Here is a 17783-nt window from a genome sequence, read left to right on the forward strand (position 1 = left end):
GTGATGTAATTAAGATACAAAATTATACTAGAATGTTGTGGTTAATTAAACTAGATCCTTTTACTGGGACGTACCAGAGTAAGAAGACATTATTTAAAAATTGGAGCTTGGCCAGTTAGGAACAAATCCAGGATGCATTACTTTTATGCATGGTGGTAACAGGAACTTCAAAAGGTATGGATACTGCAATGACTTAAAGCTAAAGTTAAGATTTTATTCAGTATTGAAGACCAGAAATACTCCAGAGAACAAATATGGAGTCATATCACAGATCAACTAAGATCTATATGAATGTTAAAACAAGAGGTGTTAAATACATGTTCCCTGTTCTATTTAATCTACAGAATCGACAGTCCCTCCTCCTGTCACAATTCCCTTGGATAAACAATCTTGGATGAATGAGAACTCGTCATAATAATAAAGGAATCCGCATTGATGGTTGTAGTCATTCAAACATTATTTTAAGTAACTTACTGTGCCACCAAGATCACCTAGTATCTCCTAACGCAGATTACATCCAACCTGTCTTTCTCCAATCTGGTGGTTTTCCTTAATTACTTACATGCCAATTCTAACCACATGAAACAGGTTTAAATATTTTACAAACATATCCTGGTGAGAAGTTATACGAGTTCAATCCTTCCTCTCTTTGCAATTACCCTTTGTCACAAATTTACCACTGGACGGTTTTGTGCATCACACTGAGTCCACTTTGAAATTGTTCTCCTTTCCCGAGAAACCTCCAGACATGCTGGGCATTCCCCGCATCTTATGTTCGTTTCGGAATTCCAGCATCGCTGACAGTTAGCTTGCAAACCATTTTCTATTCTCAACGCGAAAAGGTTTTCCAGCCAGGAATCCACCTGGTGACCGAGCAGCAATGTTTGGACTACAGATCCCAGCAGGCGGATGTTTCCGGCGGAAGTGGGCTGTGACCCGAGTGGGGAGGGTGTTGAGTGTTTACTTCCGGTCCGGCTGTAAGCAGCAGCACAGCACAGCGCCGCTAATGTCTGAGCGTCTCCGGACGGGTTCACAGTTCCGCCAGCTGGGCTCCATCCCTCACAGGCACACAACCGCACTTGACAGACCCTCCGGGCGCTTTAAATGCCTCGGGACCCTCGCTTGCTTGGCACTGCTTCCAATCTGATGGTGCTTGAGTGTTTTGTGGAGGGAGAAGGGGTGGAGGAAGCCTAAAGAGGCAGCGGGAGCTCTTCATCGGATCAGCGATGGATTGGCTCATGGGGTAAGTGAAGGAACTTCAGAAAAAAAGCAAGCCCAGCCACTGAGCTGGGAGCTGGATGTGAAACGATTGCTCCATCCATCAAGCCTCTTACTATATAGCTCATAATTGGGCCGAAGTTAAGGCATTCGTGCCCGAACCCCGGCTCCCATGTGTACTCCGTGTAAGGACGTAAACAGTTTGTGCAAGTTTAACTTTTTTTCTAAAAGTAATGGAAATGCACCCGGCAAGTAGGAAGAGAGGATCAGTGCAATCAGCCCTTGTGAGATGGATATTTGGTTTATTGGATTACTTTATGAAACCGTTGGGTGGATAAATCTTAATTCGAGATGGTTGTAACATTACAATTTCCAGTCTGAAATAATTAATTTTAAATCTAAAGAAACACTTAGTCGGTTCTTAATGTAACCGTTGTTAACATTTGATTTTAAGATAAGCAAGGCAAGTAAAGATCAGAAATATTATCTATTTACGGAGTCGCCATAAAATAAACTGCATGCGATATTTTTACTGCACAAGCATAGATCAATCCGTCGTGTTTGCAAATTTGATCATAAAATTGCTATGTCATGCTAGAGTACAGCAGATCATCTTAGTAAGTTGTAAATAGCAAGGCTTCGATTAAGTTTCGTGGATTTGAAGACGTGTTGACGGATTGGGGGGAAAAAACTTTACTTATAGCATCACGACTTTGCAGACTTACCAAGGTAAAATATCGTTCTGTCAATTCTTCCATTAACGTGTAACTAGAAACGCATTGTGAACAATGTTGGTATCTATAAGCGTATGTTACTGCAAATAATATATCTATCGCGAAGCATTAATTTTATTTAAAGTTTAAGAATTAAAAGAAGCGATCATTTTTATGGATGCCGAGTGGGACTAACATGCCGAAGTAATAAATACGCATTAGACTCCATATTAGCACATGTGAACAGGTATGCATTTGTGCAATCAATTCAGTTAGGAAGTAGTCTTCAACATTATACTGTGACAACTTGGCTGTACTGTAATTGTTGGAATGGTACATTTTCATTTTAGAAGTTATAGCTTATTCCCTTTTATTCTTTCAAAGTATTACTTTTTTCTATTTTAAGACATTGAGCAATGGAAAAAAATAAAATAAATTCAAATGAATGGATTGACTTATTTTATAATTTTCAGAATGCAGATCAAAATGGTAATTATAATACAGATGCACTGATTATAATACATAATCAATTACTTTGGAAACTGATACATTATAGCATTGATATGTAAAGTTGCTAAACTTTTATAAATTCTGAACAGCATCGAGAAGCCTTACCTAGATATGTGAATCAGCCCAAGTATTCATAATACATCATTACTGTTAATTTATCATTAAAATTGTTTTTTAATAACGACTCTGAATCTTGTTACTCATTCTTGTAGTGTGATATAATACAGTGATTCAAGCCGGACAAATTGATTGATGGTCACACCAAGAAGGCACATGGTATGATCCTTCACATAGATGTAAATGCAATTCCAATTAGCAAGCAGAAAAGGATATCTTAAGGAAGTTTTCCTTTCTCTGTACCATCAAACTGCCTGTATCAGCAAACACAAGGAATCAAAGATCAAACTCTTCAGCTTTCTTTGAATGTAAAACAGTGTAAAGCTCGGCTCTTTAGTGAACTGTACGGTTGGGAAACTGCATTTTGTTAATAAGATAATAATAGGAATTCCATATAAATTATTTCAAGTGGTTTTTTTCTGGTGATATTGCTTCACAAATTTAAAGGACTTAACAAGAATGATCTTCTATTTCTTATTGCCTTCCATTATGGATTGCGGTATTGGTATAACATTGCATTTATTGCATTAGGAATATACTGTCTGTCCACTTGGTGCTGAGTTGAGCCAGCAACTATTAATATTGTTACTGTTCATTAATTAGTTGTTGGTATTCCATGTGTTTCAGTTACTGAGTTTTATTCTTATCCCAATTCCTGTTAGTTACTGAGCAAGTGTAATATGACAGCATGTTCAACAGGTGTAGTTTAAAGTACTGTATGCTGATTAAAAGTTTAAAAAAATAAAAATATGTGAGTAATCCTATTTGCAACAAAATATCTTCATGCTTGGTCATCAACGCAGTATTGTATAGGTAAAATATAGATGAAATATTTTAAAATAGTTAATCCCACTTAAAATTTTGACTGGATTAGTATTTAAAAATAAAATTAATGTGGATATTCATGTGCATTAAATGTGCTGCAAAAACCAAGTTCTTCATGAAAGGGATGAATAGAATTTACATCTTTGTTATGCCCATCAATAAATATTGATATTGTTCTGGTTGTGATGTTTGCAACAGAGAGATCCTAGGCAACTTTGAGCAAAACCTGCAGCATCATTATATTTCTGAAGCATTTTTTCCAATACTGTCTCCATTATCTTTACAAACTGCTACAGAATAGAATAGAGGGAAAACTTTTCCCATTTAACTATTTACAATGAAATTATATCGAGGAGTATGCCTCGCTATTTGAGGCTGACTAATCAAAGGCAGTCTATGTAGCAATGAAATTTTAGCTTGAATGTTTATCTTCCAAGGGAATCTCTACAGGTGTTCTTTACCTTTATTGAGGTATGTGAGGAAGTTGTTTGTCATATTCTTCACTGGCTGTAAATTACTATTGGAAAAGAGTTGTGCAACTCAGAGATGACTTCTTATGCCCCTGTCCCACTTAGGAAACCTGAACAGAAACCTCTGGAGACTTTGCGCCCCACCTAAGGTTTCCGTGCAGTTCCTGGAGGTTGCAGGTGGTTGCCGGAGATTGCAGGTAGTGGAAGCAGGTAGGGAGACTGACAAAAACCTCCGGGAACCGCACGGAAACCTTGGGTGGGGCGCAAAGTCTCCAGAGGTTTCCGTTTAGGTTTCCTAAGTGGGACAGGAGCATACGCCTACTGTGTCCATGCAGGGCATTAAGTACTTCTTTATACTAATCTCATTTCCCAATACCTGGCCCAAAGCCTTCTATGCCATTGTGTTTAAAGTGCTCACCTAAATACATTTTAAATGTTGTGAAAGCACTTTCTTCCATTGTTCCCTTAGGCAATGAATTCCTGGTTCAACCACTCAATGGATGAACACATTCTTCATCAAATCCTCTCTGTCTATTATCCCTTATTTTAAACCAATGCTTCCTGCTTAAACTTTTCTTATCTATACCCCCTTATCTAGACCCCCTTATCTATATCACTCATAATTTTCCATACTTCAATCTGGTTACCCCTCACCCTCCTCTGTTCCAAAGAAAGAAAACGAACACAACTTACCCAATCTCTCCTCATAGCGGAAATACTGCACCCCAAGCAGCACCCTGGTGAACCTGCTTTGCACCCTCTTCACTGCAATTGTAGATTGGCAATAAGAGCTGTACACATTATTTCAGCTGTGCCCCTCACAAATGTTTTTATATAAATGTATAATTATATCCATGCTTTTATGTTCTGTGGCACATCTAATGAAGGTGAGCATCATCATTTCCATCTTAACCCCCCATCCTTTATATATCTGCTGTTGTCTTTGGGGATGCTTACACATGGACACTAAGATCCATCTGTTTCCAAATTACCGTGACTTTGGTTTGTTTTCTTCAGCCTCTCCCTCTATTCCTAAATTAATGTGACTGCGGTGCATTTTTCTTATCTTTTCCACTATCCAGTATCCTTGAGCTGAAAGGGACAGGTTAGCTTTGGTACTAGGTATACAGATTTATGCTGAAGAAACAGGAGTATGCCGCTTAGTTGGTTTATTGTAGTCTGAGCTGGAATCTCTGCAGTGGCATGTCTGTAAAATGGTTAAACATACTCAACGCTGAATTGATTAATTACTGAAAGGTATGATAAACTCAATAATGTTTTGATTAAAAAAAAAAAAAAAGTTTCTGGGATCATACTAACAAAAGGAGCTGATGAGAAAGTAACATGTTTTGTGAGTTACTTTTCATTCACATGCAGGCCATTCACTGACCAGATCCTTATTTCATCACTGTGTGTTTGCTTATTTGAGCTCACCTTGAATTGTATGAAGACATGAACATTGGCTTCATAATCTTGCCAAGTAACAGGAAATAATCAACCAAGAACCCGATTAGTGATTACCCCACTCTCACACCTAGACCTTGGTCAATACACATTCTACTCTTGCACTGCTCACTTCAACAGAGGCTATCTGGACAACACTTCTTCCCATCCTGCTTCCTGTAAGAACTCCATCCACCTACTCCCAATTCCTCAGTCTACGCCGCATCTGCACCCAGGATGAGGCGTTCCACACCAGCGACATCGGGGGTGTCCTCATTCTTCAGGGAACAGGGGTTCCCCTCTTCTACTATAGATGAGGCTCTCACCAGGGTCTCGTCTATACCCCGTAACTGCTCTCACTCCCCATCCCCCCCACTCGTAACAAGGGCAGAGTTCCTCCTATCTCCTCTCCCGTCTGCTTTCCGCAGAAACCGCTCCCTCCGTAACTCCCTGGTCAATTCGTCCCTTCCCACCCAAACCACCCCCTCTCTTGGCACTTTCCCTTGCAACCGCAGGAAATGCTACACTTGTCGCTTTACCTCCCCCCTTGACTCTATTCAAGGACCCAAGCAGTCTTTCCAGGTTTGGCAGAGGTTCACCTGCACCTCCTCCAACCTTATCTATTGCATTCGCTGCTCTAGGTGTCAACTGCTCTACATCGGTGAGACCAAGCGTAGGCTTGGCGATCGCTTCACCCAACACCATCGCTCGGTTCGCAATAACCAACCTGATCTCCCGGTGGCTCAGCACTTCAACTCCCCCTCCCATTCCGAATGCAACCTTTCTGTCCTGTGCCTCCTCCATGGCCTGAGTGAGGCCCACTGTAAATTGGAGGAGCAGCACCTCATATTTCGCTTGGGTCGTTTGCACCCCAGCTGTCTGAACATTGGCTTCTCCAATTTCAGGTAGTCCCTGCTTTCTTCTCCCCTCCCCAGCTCTCCCTCAGCCCACCGTCTCCGCCTCTTCCTTTCTCCATAGATGCTGCCTCACCTATGAGTTTCTCCAGCATTTTTGTCTACCTTCAGCAGAGGAGCAGGTGTTTTATATGGCTAGTTCTTGGAATTCTGTCAAATTCCACAATTCCATCACAGTCGATGTGTATCATTCCATTTGGAACACAGAAATATGTTATAGCAAATAGGCACAAAGTGCTGGAGTAGCTCAGCGGGTCAGGAAACATCTCTGGAGAAAAAGGATGGGTGTCGTTTCAATATGACCCAAAATGTCACCTATCCTTTTTCTCCAGAGGCGCTGTCTGAACAGCTGACTTACTCCAGCACTTTGTGTCTGTCTTTAGTATAAACCATAATCTACAGTTCTTTATTTCTGCAGAAATATGTTATGCCTGATAATTTGAGTTAAACATCTACATTCTGTATCTTCACATCACTTTATCTGCCATTAATAATTTGAAATATTAATCATACAAAACAGTATTGGTATTGTTTTTATTTGTTCCCATCCCTATTGCTTTTTAGCCATTCCATATATAACATTTCATGGGAGTAAATTGTGTTATTGATTTGTTGATTGAAGCGCAAGAGATTTCAGATGCTAGAATCTGGATCATAAAAAGAGGCTGATGGAGGAACTCGGCTGTTCAGGCAGCATCTGTGGATGGAAATGGCCAGCCGTGTGTCAAGTCAGATCCTTCATCTGGAGCAAGAGTAGATGGGATATTGCCAATATAAAGAGGAGGTGGAGAGAGATGGGGCAAGAGCGAGCAAATTATAGTTGGGTATTGGTGAGGGGTTGATTGGGAGATAACATTTAGATGGGAGAGGGAGGAGACAGAAGCAGGAAGGTGATAGGTGAAGAACAAAAAGTTGCAGGTTCTGCAACATCTGGAGCATTATTTTCCTCTGAATTGTTGAGGGGAGGCCTGATGGAAGTATATAACATAATGAGAAACTTTGATAGTATGGGCGGTCAGAACCTTTTCCCTAGAACAGATATGTCAAAGACCTGAGGGGATAGTTTAAATGTAGGAGCAGAAAAATGTAAAGATGATGTGCATGGCAGGTTACACAGAGAGTGGTGGATAATTGGAATGCGCTGCCAGAGGTGCTGATGGAAGTAGATGCGATATTGGCATTTAAGAGGATTTTGGATAAGCACTTAGATATGCAGTGGATGGAAGGAAATAGATCATATGCAGGCAGAGGAGATTAATTTAATTTGGCATCATGTTCGGCTCAGACATTGTGGGCTCAAGGCCCTGTTTAGTGCTGTACTGTTCTGTTCTAATGGAGTTTTAGAAAGGAACCAAGTAAAAAATGATGGTGGCAGCTGGGAACAAAGGGAGGGGTGGATCGAGCAGTGGGGAAGGGGGATCCATTGTGGGTGGTGGTCAGATATTGACAGGGCTGGTAAAGAAAGAAACGTGGTGATCGGAAGCTGTGGGGTATTGTATGCAGAAGGAGATGTGTGAGAGGACCTGGGTAGATAGGAGAGAGAAGAGGGGGTGCAGCCTATCTGCAAGTGGAGAATTCAATATTTATGCCATTGGCTTGCAAACTTTCCAGGCAAAATATGAGTTGCTGTTCATCAAGCTTGTATTTAGCCTCACTCTAGCAGTGGAGGAGTGACCAAGGGCAGACAAGTAATTGTGGGAATGGGAAAGGAATTAAAACGGTTGGTAACCAGGAGATCCACATGGCCACAGCCGACAAAGTGCAGGTGTTTAGTAAATACGGAGGAAGCAAATTGAGAGCACCAAATGCCGAAGATGAGGTTGGAGGAGATGCAGGTGTATCTTGGTCTCAGCTAGGAAAGGTTAGTTGAAAACTAGTGAAATTACTTTGCGACAGATAATAAATTAAGTACATCAGTTAATGCTCTGGTTACAATGTTGTTGTCGAATGCATTTAATGTGATTGAAGAAAATTAAAGCATTTAAAAAAAGCATTCTTATAGAATTGTTTTTCTCGGTGTACTGTAAATTAATGGTATAATAGTGAACTACAGTCTTTAGTGTTTGGTAAATTGAATACTCAAGGTTTTAATTCAAAAGTGGGAGTGCAGAAGTAGCAATTTGCCTGTTTGTGATTAATCGTGAAGTAGATTATTATAATTTATTTGGTAATCATCTGGGAGGAGAAGTGGGCACCCACTCAGGGAATGAAAGTAGATGCGCCTTGAACAGATGTACTTTAATCATTAATGCAACATTATATTCTTGTGTTGGAGATTAATGTGTGATTTGGCAACAGTATTATTTCTTCTTTGTCTGAGTGTTATAAATGATACAGATCCTTTGTCATAGAGCATTTACTCAGAATCGTTGTTTATCGGTATTGGATATACTTCATCAATTGCCGAACACCAAATCCATTCAACATCTAAAAGAAAGCTTAAGATTCAGGATTTCCTGCTGCACCTTTTATTTAACCTGCATGCAACTCTGTAATCTCTGTGGTATTTTTCTGTTTTTAGCCTACCTTTCAGACCAAATTTACTTTGATAATGGCTTTTAAATGAATTAGTTCATATTCAGACTGTTTAAAGTAATTCGCCAGTGTGGTTTTTTTTTGCCTGGTTCTTTCCAGAGTGTTACTCTCTAAATGCTGGGATGAAGGTGTGGGCTGGAAGCAAATATGGGGGGGGGGGGAAAGGAAATTGCAAATCGATGCATCCTCAACATGTTGTTGTAATAAATGCTCTCATAAAAACAGGTTCTAGAAATGGATCAGACATCATCTGTGAAGAGAATTAATGTTTCAGGTGGATGACCTTTCATCAAAAAGTTATATGGTTATACTTGCTGGCTATTAAGGGTAAAATTTGTCCAACTCTGGCAACTTGCACATTGTCAACTAGAATTTAGGCATAGCATGATTGCTTCTGAGTCCACAAGAGAAACATCAACTCAAAATCTTGCCAGTGTAGCACCAGGGTGTATTGCAACTTTTTGAGTGACGTTTGTATTCAGTGGATTATGTTTTCTCATACATGAGAATTTCTCTCCACTGTACTTGCTTATATGCATTAATTTTGCTGAAGCATATTATCTGTTCATTACCACTTTGTTCTGTTTGAATTGTGTTGAGCTTCCTTGCATTCCAACAGTGAAATTTGAAATTTGACTACACTTCAAAGAGCACTTAAACGGCTGTAAAACCTTATGGGGGACTCCAAGGTCACGCACGTTGCTTGCTATAGGGGGGTTGCACGTAAGGTAATCCGGTCAAAGGGCGTGATGCACGGAGCAGCTCAATCCATGTGGAGGACATGGCAGCTTCCGGCACACACTGTTAGCTCACAGGACGCGCACCTTCTTGCCTGTTTAAAAAAACGTCAAAATTGTCATTTTTTGTGCTATAAATATTTGTGGGTGCTGTCATTGAAAGCGGGAAGGTTTGCTCTGAACCCGAGCACCAAGGTATAAGCGACTGAAGGAGAACATCCCTCGGGACAGCACCCACTCTTCCCCCCGGGGTCAGCGCTGTCTGGCCACGGCCGCCCTCCACCTCGTCTCTCCCTGTGGGCCGCACTGTCACGGCTGTGGGTTGGCAGCGCCCAGAGCATGCTGACTGGTTGCATCGTGGCTTGGTTCGGCAACTTGAGCGTCCAGGAGCGGAAAAGAATACAGAAAGTTGTGACCAATGCCCAGTCCATCATCGGCTCTGACCTCCCCACAATCGAAGGGATCTATCGCAGTCGCTGCCTCTAAAAGGTCCCACACCATCCTGGTCACACACTCATCTCTCTGCTGCCATCAGGTAGAAGATACAGGAGCCTGAAATCTGGTACATCCAGGTTCATGAACAGCTTCTTCCCCACAGCCATCTGGCTATTAAACTCGCCATCAAACAAACTCTGAACTATAACAGCCTATTGCACTTTATCTGTTTATTTATGTGTATATAACAGTTTAGAGAAATATAGGCCAAACGTAGGCAAATGGGATTAGTGCCAATGGGCAACTTGGTCAGCATGGACACGTTGAACTGAAGGGCCTGTTTCCATGCTGTATAGCTCGATAAATCGGAATTAAACAATTTGGAGTTCAATCCCCAGTTCAGAAATATGGACTAAAATTCTAGGCTGACTATCCAGTCCTGCACTGTTGGAGGTGTCTGCTGAATGAGACTTTAAACAGATGTCTGTTCCTCAGGTGGAGATGAAAGATTTCTTGGCACTCTTTCAAAGAAGAAACGTGTAATGCTTTGTACAACAACAGAGAATCATGTTATCACATGTATGTTTATGGGAAAATGCTGTGCACAACTTGCCTATTGTGTTTGCTATGTTGCAAGAATAACTCTATTTCCTAATAACTTTAGAAACATAGAAACATAGAAAATAGGTGCAGGAGTAGGCCATTCGGCCCTTCGAGCCTACACCGCCATTCAATATGATCATGGCTGATCATCCAACTCAGTATCCTGTACCTGCCTTCTCTCCATACCCCCTGATCCCTTTAGCCACAAGGGCCACATCTAACCCACTTAAATATAGCCAATGAACTGGCCTCAACTACCTTCTGTGGCAGAGAATTCCAGAGATTCACCACTCTGTGTGAAAAATGTTTTCCTCATCTCGGTCCTAAAAGATTTCCCCCTTATCCTTAAACTGTGACCCCTTGTTCTGGACTTCCCCAACATTGGGAACAATCTTCCTGCATCTAGCCTGTCCACCCCCTTAAGAATTTTGTAAGTTTCTATAAGATCCCCCCTCAATCTTCTAAATTCTAGCGAGTACAAGCCGAGTCTATCCAGTCTTTCTTCATATGAAAGTCCTGACATCCCAGGAATCAGTCTGGTGAACCTTCTCTGTACTCCCTCTATGGCAAGAATGTCTTTCCTCAGATTAGGAGACCAAAACTGTACGCAATACTCCAGGTGTTTAATGTCTGCAAAGCACAGTGGTACAAACCATAAGGAACATGACCGGGATTATCTGTCCATGTCTTTCTAAAAATGTATTTTCTTTTTTTTCTATTGGCTGCTTCCTGAGAATTTACGATCTAATTGGGTAATTGTGGATTTAATTGTAGTCTCAATTTGCTGAAGTGAGATTAATGCAACATTATTCATACCTCTAATTTCTTTGTTTACTCTTTGATCATTCATCTTTCCATTTTTATATTTTCTCAGTGGCAAACAACAGGTCAGCTGAGACTTGTTTAAAGACTTTGCAGAGATTAAAACATCAAAATGGTAGTTCTGTGACTGTGTTAAAAGAATGGAGTATGATATTTTTTTTAAAGACATGCCAATTAATTGAGCACCAAATTAGTTCATCGGGAGCTGAAGTTTGGAATGTATCTTAAAGGCTTTTTAGAAAACTAAAGAATATAACCTTTAGCATTTGAAATAAAAAACAGCTGTGAGCAATGTAATTCTTTCTTCTGACCAGTGCTAGCAGAACTTTCCTGCTGTTATGCTGCAAATTTTTGCACACTGACTTGGTTTGCCTAATTTTTAGCAATTTTTTTTAATGTCTTTAAGAACTACAACTAATTTTAAATTTTATTTCATGGTTTTTAATCAAAACTAAATACTTTGCCGATAATAAAATGGGTTTAAATCTGTGCTCTAATGATTGTAATCCATGATTATGCCCTCATGTCTGCATGGTTATATTGCAAAAGACTGCTGGATAATGTAGCACCCTTTTTAAAACGGCCATTATCGTTGGCATGGAGGTAAATATTATTAAAATAAGGAACCTTCTAATTTTAAATCACATTGAGATTATCCGGTGAATAGCTGAATCACACAGATCAGCCAAGTTCTGCATTTTCTTACTTTGGCCTGTGCTGAATCTGCTGTTTGCCTGGAGGGAATCTGGACTTGTACTTGTTTTCCCTGAGGGTGAAACTGGCCAGGGATGATTTGCCAGTTAATTTGTCTAACGTTTGAATCCCCCTGATGTGGCTGATCTTTGTTTTGTGTCTTTGAGCTGATTATTTGTATCTATGTGCTGTGTGCATTCCTGTGCATGCCTGTTTCTTTTTGTGATTTTTAGCTACCTGCTCTGGTCTGTACAGCACTTTGGTCAACTTTGATAGTTTTTAAATGTGCTTTATAAATTGATTGTGATTCCTCAAGAATAATTTTTTAACGTATTCTGCCATGTCATTACTCGATCAAGAGTTCTGCCATTCTAATGTATGAAGAGAGATGTGAATATTGGTCACTCAAGTAAGAACCTTGAGGGTGGAAGCCTGTGGAACTATATCCAAGAGAGAAGTTGTAGAGTTTTGGACATCGATGATCAAAGATAGCAGACAAAGTGAATTGAAGTTTAAGAGAACATGATAGATCAGTCCAGAGAAGTACAATGTCTTGTAAGGAATTAATTCAGCCTGTGCCTTTTTAAGTAAATAATTGAATCTTTGTTATTATTTACTGAACTGCCTGCCATTCAGATCTATCTAATTAATCCGTATCAAGTTACAACTTCTTTGGCAAAAATGTAAAAAGAATCTTTATAAGAGAAGTCAGAGAATGGTACCTTTTAATATATCTCAGTATACAAAATCCATGAATGGGATCATAAATGAATGAGATTATTTAGATATTGCAACTCTTTCTGAAGATTAATTACTGAAAATCCATGCTTTAATAAGGAAGCTCTTAGCATGTACAAAGTTTAGTCTCAGAAATTCAAAATGTGTCTCACAGCATTTCTGTAAACCACAACTAGAGCAGGATGCTCTTGCACACGCACATAGCAGGTATAGGCAGAGAATGCTATTTCTGTTTGATTGGTGGGAAGTGGTTTGAACTATACATTTGTCCTCGGATGATGTAATATTGAGTCTTGTATTAAAGGTAAATTTATCAATTGCTGTAGCCAAGAATGATCTTTCCATTTTATACTTTTAAATGTTTTGTGACTAATTCTTTACTTTTGGAAAAAAAATGTCCATGTTGTTGATCTTCATTTTACAAGCATAACCGCATAGAATTAAAAGTGAAACCTAAAAAAGTTTATATTAGGCTTTTAATGTGAACATTTATTTAATCACGATTCCGTTTTATATTCTATACATGCTTTCAAGCAAATATCATTTGTAAAACTTATATTCACCATATTTTAATGTTAGATAAATTACATCTCCTGTTAAATTAGCCCAATGAAGAAGTAAAAAGTGGGTGTGAGTGTGTCATGGAGCCATACAGTGTGGAACCAGGTTCTTCGACCGAACTTGCCCACACTGACCAACATGTCCCATCTACACTAGTCCCACTTGCCTGCATTTGGCCTCTATCCCTGTAAACCTGTCCTATCCATCTACCTGTCTAATTGCTTCTTAAATTTTGTGATAGCCCCTTGCTTAACTACCTCCTCCGGCAGCTCGTTTCATACATCCGCCACCCTTTATGTGAAAAGGGTATCCCTCAGATTACAATAAAATCTTTTCACCTTAAACCTATGCCCTCTGGTTCTTGATTCCCCTTCTCTGGGCAAAAGACGTCTACCCCATCTATTCCTCTCGTGATTTTACACATCTCTTTACACTGTGCATGACGAAATTTGAAGATCTTGTATATTGTACTACAGTGGGTAATATATTATTATACAGCTAACCTATAGTTTTATTTTATCGTTGGACATTGAACAAGCAGAACGTGTGAAGTATTCCATAATTCCATAATATATAGGAGCATAATTAAACCAATCGGCCCATCGAGCCTGCTCTGTCATTCGCTCATGGCTGATCTATTTTTCCGCCTTAACCCCATTCTCCTATATTTTCTCTGTAACCTTTGATGCCCTTGCTAATCCAGCACCTATTAATCTCAGCTTTAAAAATACTCAATGCCTTGGCCTCTACTGCCATCTGTGCAAATTAATTCCACAGGTTCACTACCCTCTGGCTGAAGAAATTCCTCATCTCTTTTCTAAAAGGACATCCTGTTATTCTGAGGCTGTGCTCTTTGGTCTAAGGCACCCTCGTTACTGGAAACGTCCTTTCCACATCAACTCTATCAAAGCATTTCCAAACCATTTCCCTATCAACTCCCCCCCCCCCCCCCATCTGCATCCATCTATTACTTACCAGGCTTGTCGTGCTGCTCCTTTGCCCCTCTTCCAGCTTTCTCCCTTCCCTCCACCACAATCAAACTGAAGAAGGAACCCGACCCGAAACCTCACCTCTCCATGCTCTCCAGAGATGCTGCTTGACCACTGAGTTCAGCCTTTTCTACCTTTTTTTGTAAACCAGCCTCTTTCTCCATTTCTCTATTGAAGTATCTGTTGAAGTAGATTATAGTTCGAGATCAGCCTGAGATTGTCCTACAGGATGGAAACGGGCCCCTGCCCTATGCCCTCGTCAATTAAATACATCAATGTGTAATAAAGCAAAACGGGCTATTCATTCCAGAAATAAATTGAGCTTTCTAACCTTTATTTTTCATTTATAGATGGTAATGTATTTCCTGAATTTTCTATTTCCCTGTGCAACATTTAGTCCATCCACTTATACCAGAATTAGCTTGCCTTGCTGGACAGTTGAAGCATGGCAGTAGGCTTCAGTCACAGTACCCTCCGAAGATGAGGTGCATGTATGAATTCAGCCATGATAATAATTATATGTATTTTTATTTCACTCCAAATCTTTACTGATTTTTATGTTTGAGTCATATTTGATGCCATCTTGGAAAGAACCTTATTTTGGTCCTTTGATATGGTAATGAGAGGGATTTATATGGATCAATCATTTATTGTTATTCTATAATTCCATGTCCTCTTTTACTTGTTTGTTTAGATTGTTTTTGGCCAAGCAAAACCAGTAGCACATGTTTTTAGTGAAAATAACAACTTTATATACCTTTTTGTGTTTAACCACTGATCAAACCACTGCACATGATTTTAATCTGCCTGTGCCTTCTTAGATGTTAGACTGTTCAGGTTACACTGTTCAGGTCAAAAATATCCAATTATAGATTAACTGCTTAAACAAAGACTGGGCATTTCCTCAACTTTTATTGCTGCCAGAGTTATACTTGTGACCATGTCTTAATTAGAACAGCTGATCATGACTGCCGCATGATTCTTGGAAATCTTATGAGAATGCTTTTGACTGTTTCATTGCCGTATATATGCTGTACATAGGGCAAACTTTAAAATATTTGTTGCTTTCTTATTTCTCAAGGGAGAATTATTAACCAGTATTGCTTTCTCCAAACAGCATTCTTTTTAATGATTCATTGATGATTCTTTTTACATTTGCCTTTGCATTCACTGCATTGCTTAGAAACTAATGAATCTTAATGAAAGATCAGTAGATGCAAATTCTAAGAATACAAGCCAATCCATTTCTAATTGACTGATATGCACTGCAAATGTTCATCAGTTTATTTTCAGTTTAACTATTGAGGATATTTTGGTTAGATCTATCTCTTTCTAATTTTTCATTCTTGTAGCAATGTTACAAAATTTTGAGATTTTAAAAATCAAGTCTGCAATTTATCCCATCAGATAAAGCACAAAAATAAGTTTAATTTGACACCTGATTCACTTTCATATCTTCAGTATTAAAACAGTTATGGCCATTTTCATACTCGGAAATTAGCATCTTGTTCCCTATTGATTTTCCATTGACTTAACACAAAAGCTGTGATCGAGGACAGTCAAATGGCCATAATTTATTAAAAATTAAGAGAACTGAAAGAAATTTTCAGTTATTATAGATTGAAGCATTCTGAAACAAATGGATGACCTGAATTAAAGCAGATAATTCGTTAGTTACCCAATTGTAGCTAATTCCAAACTTCAATTACTAGATCTAAACATCTATCCATTTCTTAAGAAAAGATTAACTTTTTTAAATAGCCTAAGTGTCCAAATAACATTCACACAAGAATTCACAATAAAACATGATTTTTAAATCTCATTTTCATTAATTTATAGGCCAAATGGAAGGGATTTAGTGTTCAATTGCTGTAAATTAATGGCCATTTAAATCAGCTTGCAAGTGGGATCGTGTGGAACGCGCTGGTTTGGAACATTCCCATTGCGGTGAATTTGTACCCCATATGCCCAGAAAAATACTGCAGGATTGAATGGGCCCCCAAATTAGCTACTCGCAACATAAAATTTTGTATAAAGGGATCTTAAGAAGTGCTTTTTAATGTAAAAATAAACAGCCTACCTTGCGTTGTCCCCTACATGAGATCCGTCCCGTTGGCGGCGGTCGCGGGTTTAGAGGATGATTTTTAACTTACTATAACAATTAAATAAATCAATTTAGTTTAAAAATACCTGCAGCGAACTAATGTTGCAGCGATTTTTCGTCAGCAACTAGGCAGGCTGAACAACCTCGATTTGAATACCCTAGAGAAAATCGCGTTTTAAACCCGTCCCCCTCTCAAAGGCGCCAAAATCGCGCACACGGGCAGCGACAGATCTGCAGCGCTGCTGAAGGTAGGTTTTGCAACATACCTAATTCTTGTTTTATGCTTCATTCCCATGGAAAACTGTATTATGTATTGTGAGAAAGCAGCGGTATTGGCAAATATGTAGTTAAGTGTGTTCCCAAAGGAAATTACTAATTAAAATCATGGGAGCTCAATTTCTTCTATTAGAAGGTGAAGGAATTCACCTCTGTTCTACCAGAATTTTCTGTACAAGATTTATCTTCAAGGACAACAGCATGTGGATTATTTTTACATCATTACCATTCAGACAGATGTACTGAATTACAAAAACATGACAGAGTTGGTCCACGATAATCAATACATAAACGTTTAATAAAATATATTTTCAGGACCATGATTCATTTTCTTTTAACATTTTGATAAAGTTTACATATGGTTTATTGTCTAGAAAGGCAGTGAAGGCTTCAGTTTAATGTGTACATTGGTTTAATGCCAAATTTAAAAATGTTTGTTCGTGAATGTGGACACTTAAAGAGGACAGGGAGACTTTTGACAGGTGTTAGCTACACTCTCTCAGGTATTTTATGCTTTTTCAATCTTTTATATCTTTCCTTGATTAAATTCAAGTTAGCAAGAGAATTAATTATTGTCAGGTGGTGGAATACATCCAAACTTAAATTAAAAAATTAAGGTCTTACCAAATTTTTGGTAATTTGATAAATATTTTCTAGTTGTAGTTAAATATTAAATATTTTCCAGGGAGTTAACTGGATGTCATAAAAATAATGAAATATTAGTCTTATATTGATGCCTTTGATAACTATTGCATTTGAAGTTATTAAAATAGTGATTTTAAACAATGGAAAATACCTAGATTAATCCAGTTCTCATATTTGTTTCTTTGCGTTTTTAAAATGGTAATTTAAAGCTGAATTAGCAGGGTTTCCGTACTTTAAGAAGAGCCTTGTGAGAGGAGGAAGATTTAGATAGGAATTTATTGGTATAGTTCCAATGCATTAAGCTGAGATGGCAATCGTATAGCTTCCAAATGTATAGTTAAGATAGAAAGGTAAGGATAACATCTATGCCGCACCTTGTCCTTGGCAACATATCCATGTAAGTACTAATTAACTGGTGTTTTCTGGTAAACCAAC

At 38.9% G+C, this 17783-nt stretch overlaps 1 protein-coding gene across 1 annotated transcript in view; it reads left to right on the forward strand.

The window, feature by feature from the left end:
• The first annotated feature begins 975 nt into the window (after nt 1–975).
• mob2 (MOB kinase activator 2) overlaps nt 976–17783 on the forward strand; it is a 147386-nt gene continuing 130578 nt past the window's right edge. The window contains exon 1 of the mRNA XM_033038918.1: nt 976–1243. Within this exon, the coding sequence (XP_032894809.1) occupies nt 1227–1243 (17 nt within the window). The 5' untranslated portion in view covers nt 976–1226. The remainder of the gene's footprint in view (nt 1244–17783) is intronic.

The sequence above is a fragment of the Amblyraja radiata genome, chromosome 20 (genome assembly GCF_010909765.2).
Source record: "Amblyraja radiata isolate CabotCenter1 chromosome 20, sAmbRad1.1.pri, whole genome shotgun sequence".
Classification (NCBI taxonomy): domain Eukaryota; kingdom Metazoa; phylum Chordata; class Chondrichthyes; order Rajiformes; family Rajidae; genus Amblyraja; species Amblyraja radiata.